Source organism: Zingiber officinale, chromosome 8A (assembly GCF_018446385.1).
Source record: "Zingiber officinale cultivar Zhangliang chromosome 8A, Zo_v1.1, whole genome shotgun sequence".
Taxonomy (NCBI): Eukaryota; Viridiplantae; Streptophyta; class Magnoliopsida; order Zingiberales; family Zingiberaceae; genus Zingiber; species Zingiber officinale.
In genome coordinates, this window is record NC_056000.1 from 20,719,490 (window position 1) to 20,738,748 (window position 19,259).

Below are 19,259 nucleotides of genomic sequence, written 5' to 3' on the forward strand. Positions count from 1 at the left end.
TATCGGAAGCAAAAACAAGATCTACACATGGTATTAATTAACTTAGAAAAAGGTTATGATAGTCCTAACAAAAATTATATGAAAAATTCTAAAAAGAGAGGTGTTAGAGTAATATATATTGAACTAATTAAGGATATGCACGAGGATGTAATAACTAGAGTAAAGACTTTAAGCGGAGTAACTGAAGCATTTCCAATAAAGATAAGGTTACATCAAGGATCAGCTATAAGTCTCTATCTTTTTATACTAATTATGGGCGGAATCAGTACACACATTCAAGACACGTAGTGGTGCATGTTGTTTGCAGATGAAATTATTTTGGTTGATGAAACACGTGAATGAGTAAATGTTAAACTAGAATCTTGGCAGAAAATACTAGAAGTGAAAGGTTTTAAGCTTCGTAAAATAAAGATAGAATATATGAAATTTAAGTAGCAATATTAGACATAATGCGACAATTGTTAAGATAGGAGATGATCAATTGCCTCGAACCGAGAGCTTTAAATATTTAAGATCATTTTTGCAAAACGATAGATGGATTGAGAAAGATATCTTACATAGAAAATACAAACAGGATAGTTGAAATGGAGGAAAGCGTCGAATGTTTTATGTGACCAAAAAGTACCTCTAAAACTTAAAGGAAAATTGAAAGTTCTACAAAACCGCAATTAGACATGATATGTTATATAGAGCTAAATGTTAGGTTATGACTCGAGCATATGAGCAGAAGATAAGTTGCAAAGATTAGGATGTTAAAATGGATGTGTGGACCGAGGATAGACAAAATAAGAAATGAAAGCATTAAAGAGAAAGTCGGAGTTGCATCTATTGAGGAAAAATTTCGAAAGGCACGTTTAAGACTCCAGTTAGGCGATGTGAAACTATGACAAATACACATATCAAACGAGGAAGAGGAAGATAAAAAAAGACTTGGTTAGCAGCAATAAAACAAAGTAAAATTTATTTAAGTATAGATGATGATATAGTAGGAGATAGAGATCAATGGCATAAAAAGATCCATATAGCCGACCCCACCTAATGGAATAAGGCTTAGTTGTTGTTGTTGGTCTTTGTTGATTAAATTCACCTTGCTAAGAATTTAATTATCCTGAGAATTTAGTTAGGACTCATCCTTCAAGAATTTAGTCATATTCATAATCTAGAATTAAATTCACATACTTGGATAATAAGGAAATGGTGATCAGGAGTTTGGGAATAATGTAGGACCAAATTATCAGCCATATAAACAGGTCATCAATCTAGTTAAATTTAGTCACAAATTATTTTAGGAATAACTATGAGATATCAATCAATGTATTAGGACAAATTTAATCAAAATTTAGACTCTAATAAAGCTGGGATGTTGGTAACTTTAAGGTTGAGCTTATGGCAGCATCAAATAAGAATTTTTGAGTGGCTTCTACCTCATTCCTAACTTTTTGTTGTGTGAAACAAGCCTTATAACCTGTCCAGATCCTCCTTTCTACCAACTGCTGTAAATTAACCTTACATATATCATCTGCTCCTATGCTATATTATAATAAAATGGTATTCGCTGCCTCTCGGTAGGTTAGCCATGTAACTGCAGTAACAAGCATAGCTCACCTATCTCAGAAATTATACAATACACTATTGAAAGAAAAAGAATTGATGATTTAAAAACAATTAATTATCTCCTAAAAGATATTTTTTTTAAAATGAATTACTTGCATCAAGTTACAATTGCCATTAACTCAAAATCCTAATCACCAGATATGAATATTTTACCTGTGATATATTCGCCATAATAGAACATAACACCTCCAATGCAGAACAGAGAGAATGCTGAACACATTCAATCTCCTTTGGTTCATAATGGTAACTGATATACAACCTCTAATATTTTTTAACATTCACAGAGAATAACCGTTAGAAGCAGAAAATCTATGAAAATAGGAAAATAGCAAGAAAACACAACAGGAGTGCATACCAAGTACTCAATTGATATACCCAAAATTCGATAAAGGATATTGTGGATAGAGGAGTCACAAATTAAAATATCCCAGAAGATACAGTGAAGCTTTTGTGAGACTTCGGATGCTTTAATGCAGCTTTTCATTAATTCAAAAACCTAAAGAACATCATCATTATTGAAAATGTTCAATTTCTCCAAATAATAAAACAGAAAAATAAATTAATAATAATAATAAAATGTAAGCCTTGTTAAAAATGCAAAAGAGATACAGCCTTAAAAATGCTTCAGAAATCAAGGATAAACACATAGACAAACACTTATCCTCACATAGAATGAACTGAAAAATGTAGGAAGCCACTGAAACAAAAATTACACAAGAAAATACTGCACTTCTCAAGAAAATTGAAAGACGATTTAACAAAAATGTCAATCAAAAGCATAGAAATAACATTATATTTTATTCAAAAGAGAGCACTGATAGCAGAATAAACCTTCAATGTCACTTTCCAATGAGAATACTTTGACTTGTATTTCCACTGCATATGATCGACAAATATGTATTGAAGCGAAAATACAACAAGAGATGAAACCAAATTATCCTCGACACCTTTCTCCACAAGTTGAACTGTGAAATCAAGAACTGCAATGACAAGATAGTATCCATAGTCATGAATGTTACTTTGTCCATCATGAAATTGACTTTAAATTTATCAAACAATGCAAATACTACATATGAATATATTCCATAATCTGAGTAGTAGATCTGGTGGTTTATTCAAATTAAATGAAATTAACAAAGAAGAGAACATTTGAGATATCAAGCTTGTTAAAGTTGATAAGCCAACAATGTAACACAATCTTGAGCCGGCAGGAAAGAGACCAATTTATATTTATATGTGCATATTCTTAATGGTCCCTCTGTATGTGTATGTGGTGTAGGTGGGGTGTACTTCCTTGATTGACCCAACCCCAACACATGAATTGTCATGCAAGATTCGAATCCTAAATCTCCTACACTGGTGAGTGACAAGTTAAAGATGATTGGCTAACCACATATCTCAAAGCTCGAACTGTTAGGAAAGCAACTAATTTTTATATAATGGGTCACTGCTATTGTGCACATAGGACAAATGGGTAGGAGTTTCCTACCTTCAAGATACCCTATGATATCCATCATGGATCAAAGATATAAGTTTTTTTATGACAAGGAGGGGCATTTTAGTATTTAAGTATATCAAGGCCCCTTGTTTTTAGAAAGCAGGACTAAAAGAATACATATTTATGATTAACATTTTCTTCTTAGATTTTGTATAAGTTCTAGATCTATCTCTGTCTGAATATAATAATATCAAAACTATCTAATTCAGCTGACCTAAACTAGTGGAATCAATTGTTTTCTACCTGGTGAGTTTAGTATCAATCCCCACTGTGTAGTTACCTTTGGTCTACAGAAGGTCAGCAACAAATAGAAATTTAAAAGGCTCAATTCCATCATGAAAATATCAAACATGAAAATAATATTTTTAATAAGGCAATAGTTTTATTTATGTATTCATGTTCATAGTTCATGTTCAGGCAGGCTCTCCAAATACCACAAAGCAGTAAGGAACAAACATTGTGGCTCACAATCACCACATTGTCATAGTTAAAACTTATGCAAAGCAAACAAAGATATTATTTAAGAAGAAAATACAGAAAGGATAATCTATGAAGTCTAGAAAAAATATTTTAACAAATACAGAAAGGATAAATTAATCTATGAAGCAATCAAATTGTAGACAAAATGTTTAAGTTTCGTGAAATAGACGAGCCTGAAACAGCTAATGCATCAGTATAATCATTTTCCTCAGACTCTTCCATCAACATTCTAGCAAGACCTCCTGAAAGCATCCATGCACCACTGAAAACAAAAGGAAGAAATGTAACACTCCATAAGCATGAGTGACTTGTTACAAATAAAGAAGAACAAAGTTCTAACTGATAGCTGCTAAAGTTGCATTACTTCTTAACTAGAATCATACTGTTAAAAGTTCTTGCTAATTTCTAGGAACTTCGTGGACAATTACTTTCGTTAAAAATACAACATACACGAGATGTATAGTTAATGAATTAAAAACTATATCATCAAGGATCAATCGCACAGACCAATGCGTAGTATTGCTCAGTTTACATGCAGAACCTCGAAAGTTACCTTCTACAAGAATTGCAGTATGATAAAACATAAGCAGAAAGAATTAGCAAAAGAACTAAATAGAAATTCATTGATATTTTGCAGACCTAAGGACAAGAAAATTAAACAATTTGCAAGAAACGAATGAAGAATGAAGTAGGACAATGTGTTCCATGAAAATCAAACTAGGTCAAGGGACATGCTTCTTGTGCAAAACATACAAGAATTCCACTATGCAGTATGCTCTATTTACAAACAGAACCTAGAATGACACATTTACAAGAATTCCATAATGATAAAAGAACATAAAAACATATGCAGAAAGCATTAGCAAAAGAAATAAATAGAACTCCATGGAAATTTTGCAGGCCAATGCACAAGAAAACTAAACAATTTGCTAGGTACAAAAAGAAGATTGAAGCAGGATAATGTATTCCATGAAAATTAAATTAGGTGAAGGGACAAGCTTCTTGTGGAAGCCTTCTGGAAGCCCTACATTTAGTAATAATTAAAAAATGAACTCAAAATCTATGAGTGATATTTTGGTACAGGAATAGTATTAACGAACAAACATAGTGATGAACTACTTTATCAAAAAACTAACTCATGATTAGGAACCAATAAGAATTCTGAGCAACCATTTAATATCTTAAAACTCAAGTATATAAAGAATTTACCTTGAAGTGTCACTCGTATGTATATGGAAGATGTTTAATCTCACCACTGCTTCAATGACATGAGATGGGGCACTGCAAAATAAAGAGAACAAAAATCACTAACATGAAAATTTCAACATAAAAATAAGAAAAATAGAACAAAAAGGGACACTGGCAATTTTTAAAAAAGGGTCCATAGTTCAGTATACGAATAAGTTATAACAACGGAATAAAAATCACATAAAGGAACTACTAACTAAAACTAAGATTGAATCATAAGGCGGTTGTGAAAAGTTTTAGGCTACAACATTTTATTAAATTACAAGATAAAGTAATAAGTAACATGTACAAACTCGTCAAAACTGCAAGGACCCTATAGACACCATATTAATAAAGGGGAAAGTAGGAAATGCATTCTGAGAAATGATTGTAAATATCAATCATTGATAACAAACAAAAGTGGAGCATCAATAGATAATTTCCATAAAAAGGTGCAAGCTACTCAAGAGGGAAAACAATTTGAGTGCAACTAACAAGGAAAAAAAGACCGATCAATGACCTAACTTGTTACCAACTACAAAATATCTTATTCCTTAAAAACTAAGGAATAGAACAATATATTCCCTAAAAACATAGTGACTGAATAACCTATTCCCCGGAATAACTTATTCTCCTGGACAAGATCAAATTTTACCTTTGTTCATAATGACTAAAAAATAAAGTTTTATAAGCTCTAAAATCTTGTAAAAAATAAAATCTGAAACTTTAAAATTATTTCTAGCATCATTCACATACATGACGACCTCATGTTCTAGTAAATTATCAGCATCTTTTCTTTGTTCATCTTTTCCAATAAAACTGAACAAATGCATCATCAATTTAGTTCTAACCTCCCATAAATAGAATTTCTTCATTAATGTTAGTTGGTAGTCCCTTCTAATGAGGAACTATTGTATCTTCACTTTTATACTTGGGAAATCAAGTTTTTTTATCGTCATCTTCTTTAGACATCCTTTCTTAACAGAAAAAAATAATGGCATCTTTTTTCCTTCTGATTCCTAAAGAATTAAGCATTGGCTCTATAAGCATCTTGGTTTGGGCCACCCCTTCTAAGGAATAAAGAAATTACAGAATCTGCACCTCCACTATAGTCTAAGATGTTAGTGCGGAGGATAAGTGCTAACAGTAAAATAAAAGGAGTGAAATATGTGAATAAGTCAATGTGCAATGGTGAAGGCTCAAATGTCGCCCAGTAAAGCAATAAGTGGTTTAAATTGAAAATTTGACTAACATTTAAATAAGTTAACAAATCAAATAAATAAGCATAATTAGAATCAAATATTCTTACAGTATTATTCAGTGAAGAATCTGATATAAATTTTCATAAAACAATTTGAGCTTATTAATGCAAGAGGAAAATCTAATACAATTTCATTCATAGTGGTACCACTCATATAAACCCAATAAAACTTAATATGGTGGAAAGTAAAAGGTTACAAAAGAATTCTTTGAAGGATTGGGAAAAATGGCTAGAGGGGAGGGTGAAAAGACACTTAACCAAAGTCTAACAAAAGGACCAGCTTTAACCAAATGTGAGACAATGTGCCTAAGGATAAATAAATTACAGCAGAAAAGTAAAACAAAATTTGCAATCAATTTACAATGACAAAACCATTAATTTAATTATGACAAGAAATAAGAAATTTTGTAGAATATATTGTAAATATCAATAGTTTAATTTAGGTGAATCAGATTTTATTTGATTTGATTGTTTATTTGATTTGATTTTATTGTATTTCATTCCATAAATAAGTAGGGAAGAAGTGTATAAATAAGCAATGATCCTCATGTACAAATTTAATATCAAGAATTCAAAAAATTCTTCATTCCCGTTTTTTCTCTTTCTCTTGGCAGATTTCTTCATAGTATTAGAGCATTAATTTGTCATTGAATCTATTATATCACAAAGGTTACTTCCGGCACAGTTAGCCATCAACCATCTCTTTCTTCAAAGTGCAGCAAACTCTTGGCAACCACAATCTTGTTCTTGCCCATTAGTTGCAACACAAAACAAAAAGCCATGTCAACCCCTAATGCTCCCGTCGGAGTCGAAGGCTCATATATCTACCCCTTTAGCACTAAACAGATTGACTTGTTGATGAAGATGTTGCGTGAACTACTACTGCCTCAGCCCATCTAGAGCCCACTGGTTACTCAACTCACAATGAAGGTAATTTCCATAATACCTTAAATATAAACAGGTCTCTAGGATAATGGATTATTGCCTCGGGCGCATCAGATCACATGATGAGCGATATATCCCTCAATAATCATGTTCCATACCGAGACAATTCCACTATTCGTGTTGCAAATGGGTCTGTCGCAAAAATCATCAATGTTGGTTCCGTAATGATAACGCCAAATATATACTTGAAAAAGTTCCTATATTGAAATGTAGTTTATTATCCATAGGAAAGATGACTCATGATTTAAAGTGTCTTTCTAAATTTTCTGCTAAACTATGTGAATTTTAGGATACGGAAACGGAGAAGGCGATTGGCAATGCTGAATCGTGCTCCGGACTCTACGTTATTCACGGAACTTTGCCCCACTGCAAAAATTTAGCTAGCTACCACTCTACCTCTTCCAAAAATAAATATGTCAAAACATGTTATGGCACTATCGTCTTGGTCATCCAAACTTTACTTATCTTGGAAAATTATTTCCAAACTTATTTCTTAATGAAGATGTGAGTTCCTTTTGGTGTGAGTTCTGTCAACTTGCTAAACATACACGAGTATCCTTTCCAAGCTTAAATTACAAACTATCTAAACCCTTTCACTCATTCATAGAGATGTTTGGGGATTGTCCCGTATTAAAACTCTTACATGAAATCGTTGGTTCATTTTATTTGTTGATGATCATTGTCAAACAACTGTTACAGCCTGTACAGATTTGACAACCTGTGAACAGATTTCACAGCTTGTATAGCTGTGTCAAATAGTAAATAGATTTCACAACTTGTACAGAAATAAAACAGCTACGAGCACAAAGTAGGAAATCAAAGGATTTAGTTAGAAAGATATTAATTTCTTATATACAGAATAATTAGTTTCTTATTCTTTCATCTATTGTAATGTTGTATATAATGAGTATTCTCATTCTGAATGTAATAGAATTTTGAATAATATCAATTCTATCCATTTTACCCACATTTTTTTCACATGGTATCAGAGTTTTAGCCTTCATTGCTAATTCTCTTTTCTACATGTCTTCATCATGGCCAATTCTCAAACAACCATTTCCAACAACCCTAGCTAATCTATTGTGTTTGATGATGGTAGTTCAATCTAGAAAATTGGTGATCTGCAGAATATTAGGGCTTCCAATCGACTCAACGGGAAGAACTACTTAAAATGATCTTAGGTTGTTCGTACATACCTCAAAGGCAAAGGGAAACTTAGCCATATCCATGGGACAGGACCTGCCACAGATCTATTTTTTGAGGCATGGGATGAAGAAGACTTTGTGATTATGTCTTGGTTTGGGATTCCATGGAACCATCCATCAGTGATACATGTATGTTTCTCTCTACTGCTCATGAAATTTGGGATTGCATTACCCGCACTTACTCAAAAGCCTGTAATGCTGCTTAAGTTTATAAACTCAAAGTTAAAGTAGGTGCTACTAAGCAGGGAGATAAATCAATCACTAAATATTCCACGATTTTGCAAAATTTGTGGCAAGAACTCGATTACTACCAAGTAATTGAGATGCAATGTGCTTCAGATGCTGCTATTTTGAAGAATTTTATTGAAAAGGAGCATGTATATGATTTTTTGGCCGGCTTAAATCCTGAATTTGATCAGGTCCGGATCCAAACCATTGGCAAAGACTGCATATCGTCCCTAGCAGAGGTGATCTCTCTACTCGGGCTGAGGAAAGTCTATGAAGTGTGATGCTTGAGCCCCAATCCATGACTGAATCAGCCCTTGCTGCTAAAACTGACTCGCAGAAGAAAGATAAGTATGGTGTGACTCCGATTAAAGACAATAAAATTCATCTTTGGTGCAACTACGGTAAGAAACCTCGCCACACCAAAAAGACAAGTTGGAAACTACATGGTAAACCACCAAGTCGAGAATGGGGAAATTGTAGGGGGCAACACAAATCTCAAGTACACCTGATCGAGCAATCCCATATTGAAAGCAACCTAATCCTTGGCAGATTCAACAGTGTAGAAATTGAGAAACTTCGAGGATTGTTAGGTTCTCTTGATAAACCGTTTGGTGCATGTCTTTAACTCTCTCATGTACCCCTGACTCTCTTCTTGTATGAATACCTCAAACAGTTTGTTTGATAACTCATGGATAATAGACTCCGGTGTCACAGACCACATGACCCCCAATTCTCAAATTTTTCACACTTATAACCTCAGCCCAAGTAATAGAAAAATTATAGTAGCAAATGGATCTTTAGCAATTGTTGCTGGTTTTGGCAATGTTCATCATACTCCTAACCTTATCCTCAAAAACATCCTCTATGTACCACTGTCTGCCAATCTTGTTTCCGTTCAAAAATTAACTACCAAACTTCATTGTCATGTCATTTTTTCCCCTTCTTATTGTGTTTTCCAAGATCAGGACTCAGGGAGGAGAATTGGACTTGCAAAGGAACATAGTCGTCTTTACTACCTTGAATCTACTAAGAAGAATAATTTGTTTTTATCCTTTCACAGTTCTTCTAATAAGGACAATATTTAGTTGCATCACAAACATCTTGTCATCCCTCTTTTAGAGTTTTAAAGGTCATGTTTCCTCATCTTTTTCAAGGATTGGATATTTTTTAATTTTAGTATAATGTTTGCAAATTGGCAAAACATTCTCGTCTACCCTTTCCTACTAGTAATAAAAGAAGTTTTACTCCCTTTCATTTAATTCATAGTGACATATGGGTCCTTCTAATATTCCCATTGTGTCCAGGGCTCGATGGTTTATCTCCTTAATTGATGATTGCACTTGAGTTACATGGGTGTTTCTCCTTGAACAAAAATCTGATGTCAATATTATTATCCTAATTTTCACTCAATGATTCAAAATCAATTTGGAGTGAAAATCAAAAGCGTTAGAACCGATAACGCTAGAGATTACTTCAACCAAACTTTGTCTTATTTCCAATCCCAAGGGACTATTCATGATTCATCATGTGTTTATACACCCCAACAAAATGGAATAACAGAAAGGAAAAAATGGACACTTACTCAACACTACTCGTGCTATTCCTTTCCACAACAATGTCCCTAAATCCTATTGGGCAGAGGCTACCCTTAATGCCACATACATGATAAACAGACTTCCTTCACATTTCCTAGATAACAAGAGTCTCATGCAACTCCTCAATGAGTTTTATCCTCATTTCCAAACCACAAATAACCTTACTCCTAGGATTTTTGGGTACACTGCTTTTGTTCATATCCACTTCGAGGTAAACTAGATCCTCGTGCCATCAAATGTGTCTTCCTTGGAAATTCATCCACTCAAAAAGGGTATAAGTGTTACCACCCTTTATCTCAAAAGTTTTACATCTCGACTTTACCTTCTTTGAGCACACCCCGTTCTTCTCAAGTCCTATCCTCAAGGGGAGATTTGAATGATAAAAGATAGCACTTGTGAGTCATTTGAACTCATTAACGCTCTTGATATTCCTCCTACTCAAGTTCGTATTGAATCACCTTCTATTCCATCTAGTGAGTCTCCTCCTAGTGATACTCTAAGTATCCCTCAAGTGTATTCAAGGAGAAAGGTCGCTCCAAAAGCGATACAAGTCTAAGAACCTCAACCACAAACCTCCGACCATGATGTTGGGATCATGATAAGTTCTGACCCACTTTACAATCTACTGAATCATGCACTAACCTAACAAATAGCCTTGACCTTCCCATTATTGTTAGAAAAGATACTAGAGAATGCACCAAACACTCTCTCTATCCTCTATCTCACTATGTTTCTCCTAAACATCTATCACAAGCCCACAAAAGATTCATTGTGAGTATAAATACCATGACTATTCCCAATATTGTTTCTGAGACATTGTCAAAAAGGGAATGAAATGATGTCATGAGGGAGGAAATGGATACATTAGAAAAGAATAAGACATGAGAGGTTGTCGAGAAGCCAAAGGGGACGAACATTGTTGATTGTAAGTAGGTTTTCCCATTAAAATACAAAACAGATGGATCTCTTGAGAGATATAAAACTAGGTTAGTGGCAAAGGTTATATTCAGACTTATGGGGTAGATTATGGAGACCTTTGCTCCAGTTGCAAAAATGAATATTGCCAGAGTTCTAGTTGAGTTCTACTATCAACTGACAACTCCTACAGTATAATGTGAAGAATGCATTTCTTCATGGAGATTTAGATGAAATTTATATGAATCCCCCACTAGGATTTGAAGGGGATACTGGTAACAGAGTATGTAAACTGAGAAAGGTTCTTTATTGTCTAAAACAATCTCCTAGGGCATGGTTTGGAAGATTTACAAAAGTCATGAAGAAATTTGGGTATAACCAAAATCAAGGGGGCCATACTCTCTTTGTTAAGCACTCAACAATAGGGAAGGTGACCGCTTTCATAGCCTATGTAGATAATATCATTGTGACGGGAAATGATGAAAACAAAAAACATGATCTAAAGTAGTAACTAATAAAGACATTTGAAATAAAGGAACTGGGCAAACTGAAGTACTTCCTTGGTATTGAGGTAGCATACTCTACCAAAGGAATTTTTATTTCTCAACAAAAGTATGTGACTGATTTGTTAGCTGAAATAGGGAAGATTGGGCATAAACCGATTTCTAATCCAATAAATCCAAATCACAAGATAGGAGAAGCTAAGGAAGAACCAACTGTTAACAAAAGAATGTATCAAAGGTTGATTGGTAGGCTCATATACCTTGCTCACACTCGTTCAGACATTGCATATGCTATGAGTGTAATCAGCCAATTCATGCATGATCCCAAAAATCTCACCTTCAAGCTGCTTAGAGTATTATATTACTTGAAAAGCACCCCGAGAAAGGGAATTTTATTTAAGAAAAATGAGACACTAGCTTTAGAAGCTTACGCAGATGCAGACTATACAGGTTCTCTAGTGGATAGAAGATCAACTACAATATATTATATTTTCCTTAGTAGCAATATAGTGACATGGAGGAGCAAGAAGCAAAATATGGTGGCAAGATCATCTACAGAATTAGAATTTAGAATCATTGCTCAAGAATTATGTGAACTACTCTGATTGAAGATTATTCTGGATGATTTGAAAATCAAATGGGAATACCCCATGAAACTCTATTGTGACAATAAGCCTGCTATAAATATTGCTCATAATCCTATTCAACATGATAAGACTAAGCATATTGAAATTGATAGACATTTCATCAAGGAAAAATTGGAAGAAGAATTAGTGTGCATGTCATATATCCCGTTAGAATTACAATTGGCTGATGTGTTAACAAAAGGACTAAACAGTTCTAGATTTCACGATCTCATAGTCAAGCTGGGAATGGAAAACATCTATTCCTCAACATTTGGGAAGTGTCAAGCCTGTACAAATTTGACAAGTTGTGAACAGACGGCTTGTATAGTTGTGTTAAACAGCTGTAAATAGATTTCACATCTTATCCAGAAATAAAACAACTGTGAGCATAAAGTAGGAAATCAAGGGATTTAGTTAGAAAGATATTAATTTTTTATATACAGAATAATTAGTTTCCTATTCTCTTCTATTATAATGTTGTATATAATGAGTATTCCCATTCTGAATGTAACAAAATTTTGAATAATATCAATTATATCCATTCTATCCACATTTTTTCACAATCATACTACTTGGTTGTTTCTTATGAAAGATAAATCTATAGTAACAAATATTTGAACAATTCTATACTATGAATCAAACCCAGATTCAGACATCTATTCAGACACTCAAACCCGACAATGCCAAAGAATACTTTGTCTCGAATCTTGGCATTTTTCTATCCTCAAAAGACATCATCCATCTCAGTTATTACATTGACACTCAACAAAATGGGATTGCCGAATGCAATCCCAGGCATCTTCTCGAGGTAGCTTGCTCACTCATGTTCTCTTCTAACGTACTAAAAAAAATTTAGATGATGTCATCTCCATAACCACCTATCTCGTCAATTGAATGAGAGAATGACCACTCAAGTTCTCAATTTTCATAGTCCGGTTCAACTTCTCCTAAATCATACCCCTACACAAGATAATCTCTCAAAACATTCCTTCAAAAGTATTTAGTTGTACATCATTTGTTCACATCCACCATCAGAAACGTAGTAAACTTGATCCAAGATCCACCAAATGCATTGTCCTCTACTACTCACCATTCAAAAAAGGCTACAAATGCTACTCGCATGTCACCAAGAAAACCTACAACACCATGAATGTTACTTTCTTTGAACAACAATCATACTGCTCCAGTTCTGATATTCAAGAGGAAAATTTGAATGAATATCATCATCCATTACACTATTCTGGACCAGACACCTACATCATTCACCCTCTATCCAATCCCCTTGTATCACATCCCATTCTTGCATCTCCTCCTCCCGCAGTGAAACGATTTCGTGTATATACAAGACGAAAGGCACATTCAACACCCGTTCAAGAGTCAAAACAGGATCCAACTCCCACATTCATTCACTCAGGTACGATACTCAATCGTAAATATACTTCACTGGATAATAACCTTGACATTCCAATCGATTTGAGGAAGGGAGTTAGATCATGCATGATGTATCACATCTTCAACTTTATTTCTTATGAAGGACTGTCTCCAAATTATCGGATGTGTGTCGTCACCTTTGATAATATTAAGGTTCCAACCACCATTGATGAAGCTCTCAATCACCATACATGGAGAAAAGTTGTTGATAAGTAAAAGCCCTACAAAAGAATGCTACATGGTCTGTTTGTGAACTACCAAAGTGAAAGAAAGCAATTAGGTGCAAATGAATTTTTAAAATCAAACTCAAAGCTGATGGTATGGTTAAAAGACTGAAGGTGCATCTTGTAGCCAAAGGATTCTCACAATCCTATGGCATCGATTACCCATAAACCTTTGCTCCAGTGGTCAAGCTCAACACTATCAAAATCTTACTCTCTTAGGAACTGCATTTACATCAACTAGACGTCAAAAATGTCTTTCCAAATGGTAACTTGGAAGAAGTTTACATAGAAATTCCCCCAGCCGGTCACCCATAACAACAAGGTATGCAAGCTTCACAAGTCATTATATGGTCTTAAGCAATCTCCCGGGCATAGTTTGACAAGCTAGCTACTTCTGTGACAAAGCATGGATACACTCAGTGTCAAGCGGATCACATCTTATTTGTAAAAATCTCTAAAGGCAGATCACCATTCTTATTTTCTATGTCGATGATATCATCATCATAATGAGAAAGAAATTGCAAATCCAAAGGGGTCCTCACTCAAGAATTTGATATAAAAGATCTCGGGAATCCAAAATTCTTCCTTGGCACGGAACTGCCTCGATCTAAACATGGAATATTTCTATCAAAGCGAAAATTCACGTTGAATGCTAAAAGAAATAGGCATGCTTGGGTGCAAGCCTGTGGATACTCCGATGGATGCTTCCACCAAACTTGGCTCTTGAAAGGACCATGCACCAGTAGATAGCGGGAGATATCAACGACTTGTAGGACACCTCATCTATCTAGACTTGTAGGACGCCTCATCTATCTATCCCACACACAACCTGATATCAGATTTTCTAGTAAGTCAATTTATGAATAGTCCTATAGAAGAACACATAACGTTGTTTACCGAATCTTAAGATACCTCTAGAGTATCCCAGGCAAAGGGTTACTATTTTGAAAGAACAAAGATCGAGGTATACATGTGTACTCAGATGACTAGGCTGGGATCTTACAAATAGATGATCGACCTCGGGCTATTGTATGTATGTCTAGGGTAATCTAATAACATAGAGAAGTAAAAAAGCAGTCTATGGTTGCAAGAAGAAGCTGAATTTAGAGCTCTTGTACTGGGAATTTGTGAAGGAATATGAATTAGCAGAATCCTTAAAAAACTCAGAATAATCAAGATAAAGCTGTCAATCTACAATGTAACAATTTAAGAGCCATCAACATTGCAAAGAAGCATGACAAAACGAAACACAGAAATTGACCGACACTGCATTTCAGAAAACGTGGCGAAAGGATATGTGGAACTCTCGTGTATTCCTTCACGACATCAAATCGCACACGTACTTACAAAAGCTCTCCCAAGGATCAACTTTGAAGGACTATGTGACAAGTTGGGTATATATAATATGTTCAACCCAACTTGAGGAGTGTAGAATATATTGTAAATATGGATAGTTTAATTTAGATAGATCAGATTTTATTTATTTAGGCAAATTAGATTTGATTTGATTTGATTATTTATTTAATTTGATTGTTTATTTGATTTGATTGTTTATTTGATTTGATTTTATTGTATTTCATTCCATAAATAAGTAGGGAAGAAGTGTATAAATAAGCAATGATCCTCATGTACAGATTCAATAGTAAGAATTAGAGAAATTCTTCATTCCAGTTCTTTTGCTTTCTCTTTCACTTGGCAGATTTCTTCAAATTTAAAATGTAACAAGTGATCCGCAATTTAAGTTGCAGCAAGCATGGTTAAAAATCTTATGCCGCGCTGAGCGAATCATTCCAACGAAACACTGAAACTCGATACCACTGGGCACTAAGATTCAAAATCTTGAATCGTGTCATAGCTTAAATCATTGACCAGAAAGATACTCTTTGTGTCGACACTCCGATGCAGGGTGTCGGTGATAGTTGCAAGAGGAAAAAGCTGAAAGGAGACATTGCATTGAGTAGTATCGAGTTTCAATAATTTACCGAAATGATATGATTCGCCCGCTTCGCCCAACATGGTACAAGATTTAAAACTATGTTTAGCACCGAAAATGTCTCTCTTTCTTCAACTTCAATCCATTATCGGCATCTTGCGTCAAAATATCGATACTGAAATAATATATTCCAATCAATCAAAGAATGAAACCTCGGCACAATTTGAGATTTTGAACCTTGGCAGCAAGAGATCCACAATTCAAATTTAGGACCAATATTGTATTAGATTGATCTCAATGTATTGAATCTTATGCAAAAAAATATACATATATATGAGTACCCTTTTTGATTCTTCTGCTTGTTTTTCACAAATTATACTATAATCATGTAGGATTATACCTTTACACAATTCTCAAAATCCATGTTAGTTTGTAATATCTACTACTAACTATGAGGATTATCGTGTTGTTAAGAGTTGCATCACCCTATTCATAGGATTAACTATAAAATGATGGGTAATCCATGCATATCAATTAAGTAGATAGACTTCCTATTATTCAAATTGCAAATTATACCTCATAGATCATTGCATTGATGATAGCATAAGCCTACAACAATAAATTTTCTCGATCAATCTTGTCACCTTCAATTGTCCATTGACCGCATTGATGTGTTAAAGCATTGTTTGCAATGTGCTTGGATGTTACATTGCAATCATACAGATGTGGATATCCTTATGATTTGCATTTTCCATCTGAATATTCACAAGGCAAATAGCAGTTGCATTTTGGTTTTCTCCATTGTGCATACGGTTATCTAATATGATACTCTGGTATGGTGTTGCAGTGTTTTTGCTTGCGTGATTTGTACTTTTACAATCATAATTTTTGCATTTTCACTCAATTAACTTTATTGACTTCGTTTTTTTGGCTCCCAAAGTCACACAAAGAAAGTGTTGAGTCTATGACCGATTGAGGTCTGATTGGTTTGCAAAGGCCTACTCTAAGGATACATATCATAGATATACATGATTTTAAGATGCTTAAGTTTAATGTATACCTATTGTTTATGCGTTATTATATTTTTTTGATTTTACCTGGATGTTGTAATCTACATTACCTCATTATTTTTTGTATTGGGACACATAACAACTGTGTGGATATCCAAAGTTCTGTTTACAATACATTGGTTATTTAGCATGTCTATTTTCACATGTAGATATGGTTAATATTGGTCTTATTTCATTGTAGGTTTCTTGAGCTATGTAAATAAATGGCATGGTCTCTGTATATAGTTATCGAGATATCCAAGGTTTGTTCCGGCCTAAGCCGTGTCAAAGAGATTATTAAGTAAGCATGGGGAATATTCTGAGTTAGTGGACATGGACACCCACCTGAGGCAAATTTTCTTAATGGAAGTCATTGGCATATGATTAACATTAATAGTTTTGGAAAATTCATTTTTAAAACTCTGAAAATAAGATGAGAAATCTATGCTCATTACAGTTTTGCCTACCACTTAAGCATCTCAGACAGAATATCTAATGAGATTGATAGCATCTGTGCATTTCTGATATCTTGGATGGACTTCAAGATCAAAGTGCATATAATTTTAACCACATCAACCCTATAAAATACAACACAATTAGTGATCATGAAAAGGATAATAGATATTGTTCCATATGAATTCTTAAATCCATAGCCAACCTCATGTCAATGTCCAGTTGCATATTTATTCTTGAGGGTCGGGCAGGTAGAAACTTATCCGTGGACATCAAAGCAAAAGCCACACCCTGAAAGAGAATACATAGAAGGATTACAAATGATGGTCACAATGATGTCATGGAGGCCGTATAAAAATACAGACATATTTCCAAGAAGTTGCTACACCAATAATAGAAATCGCCCCATCAAACTATTCTGATACATTACACCACAAGGATGCTTAGGGATCCAACATTACAAGTAAGATATGGTGCCCATTTCTAGTTGACGCATGTACAACCCTCACTAAAGATCTCCTTTAATGTGAAGTTGTCTAGTAGTATTTTTACCTTCACCAACATTTTTCATATTAAGTAAGCTCCACTAATTCTCTACTAAGGTGAGAATTTAAATTAACCCTCACCAAAAAGCACACTCATGAGGCTATAAAATTATTCCCACTAATTTACTTTCATGTTGACAACTTCACTTTTAACACTCACAAAACATTTCAACCAAATCATTATCATTGATGTGAGCATAAAAAAACTCTTGCAATTTTTATCATGAGGATTTTATTGATTTTTTTAGAAGTATAAATTTAACTAAAATATGTATAAAAATATAAATATGTTTACTAGTATCTATAAGGTTGATGTTATAAATTATTTCGCTGATCTTCTCTCACTCTTTGTTACATCGCAAGCAGATATAGTGCCGAAGCATTTTGGTATTGGTTGGCAAGCAGAACATCAAATTGTATTTGTGTTGACCGGCACAAATGAAGCTAAAGACAAAAGGAATCAGAAGAAAATGAGTCATCTTGCATGGCTTTGGCTATCTATGTTGCATAGGCAATGTGTAGGTTATGGCTGGGTATATAACAACAAAGAGATAAGCAGACATCCCAAGCATGCCCAAACATCTCATAGAAGGAGCACTTTGGCATATTTTGTCTACGTTACAAACCCCTAGGTCCCTCTAGCAACCTCAACTACTATGAGATCCTCCAAAAGATAATTAAGCAATGGAGGTAAATATGTCTATTGTGGAACAAACAATGATATAAATATAATAAAAGTCCAAAATTGCATATGTCTATCTAATAGGGTGTAACAGAGACACTTCTCAAGATCTACGAGTTTGCTGGCTTGAACTTGGGGCAAATTGTGTGAAGAAACATAATAGCAAGGAGTCAATGTAACTCAGCATACCCTTAACATTTGAAGTATTCAAGAAGATTTTCCTGATAGTAGTAGCAAAAGCCCAGAATAAGTTGATGTGTGTGGTCATTAATGTAAAATTACCTCAACAGGAAACTACCAAATCATATCTTAAGCTAAATAGCAAAAGAAGATGTATTGGGAAATGTTCATACTTCATAAGACCAAAGACCGCAAGACTATCAAAAAAAAAAAAACAAGTAGCTTATTAAATTTCACTCCTTGGAACTCTATAGACTAGTGGAGGTATGACCCAATAGTAAGGTGATCCAACTAGCATTAGCTCATGAACCAAAGCTAAACTTAAGAAGCATAGTTCATCTTGTTTAGTTTCTTAATGGTATTTGTCATGGAACTAGAAAGGCACAGAAGAACAATATTGGAAGCTAATGGTGAAGAGGAGGCATCTAACATTTTAGGATTGAAGGCAGCCCACGATGGTTGTACCAAACACAAGAGATGGTGAAAGAGGAAGATGATAATGATATAATTCTGACTGTGGATAGGCAGCAATTATCTAGTAAGTAAAGCAAGGTTGTTGTGTGAAGAAACCATGAAAGGAAGCAAAAATGGTGGGTAAAAAATTCAGCAAGGTTACTTTGGATATAGGGCCAGCATAGTTAAGGCAACAGATGCAAGAAATCGAG

The 19,259-nt window shown here is 34.3% G+C and overlaps 1 protein-coding gene across 1 annotated transcript in view; it reads right to left on the reverse strand.

The window, feature by feature from the left end:
• Nucleotides 1-1,728: 1,728 nt before the first annotated feature.
• LOC122010593 overlaps nt 1,729-19,259 on the reverse strand; it is a 40,675-nt gene continuing 23,144 nt past the window's right edge. The window contains exons 15-21 of the mRNA XM_042567111.1: nt 17,393-17,478; nt 17,202-17,312; nt 4,802-4,873; nt 3,766-3,854; nt 2,446-2,594; nt 1,970-2,110; nt 1,729-1,875 (exon numbers count right to left, since the gene is read on the reverse strand). Of these exons, the coding sequence (XP_042423045.1) occupies nt 1,729-1,875; nt 1,970-2,110; nt 2,446-2,594; nt 3,766-3,854; nt 4,802-4,873; nt 17,202-17,312; nt 17,393-17,478 (795 nt within the window). The remainder of the gene's footprint in view (nt 1,876-1,969; nt 2,111-2,445; nt 2,595-3,765; nt 3,855-4,801; nt 4,874-17,201; nt 17,313-17,392; nt 17,479-19,259) is intronic.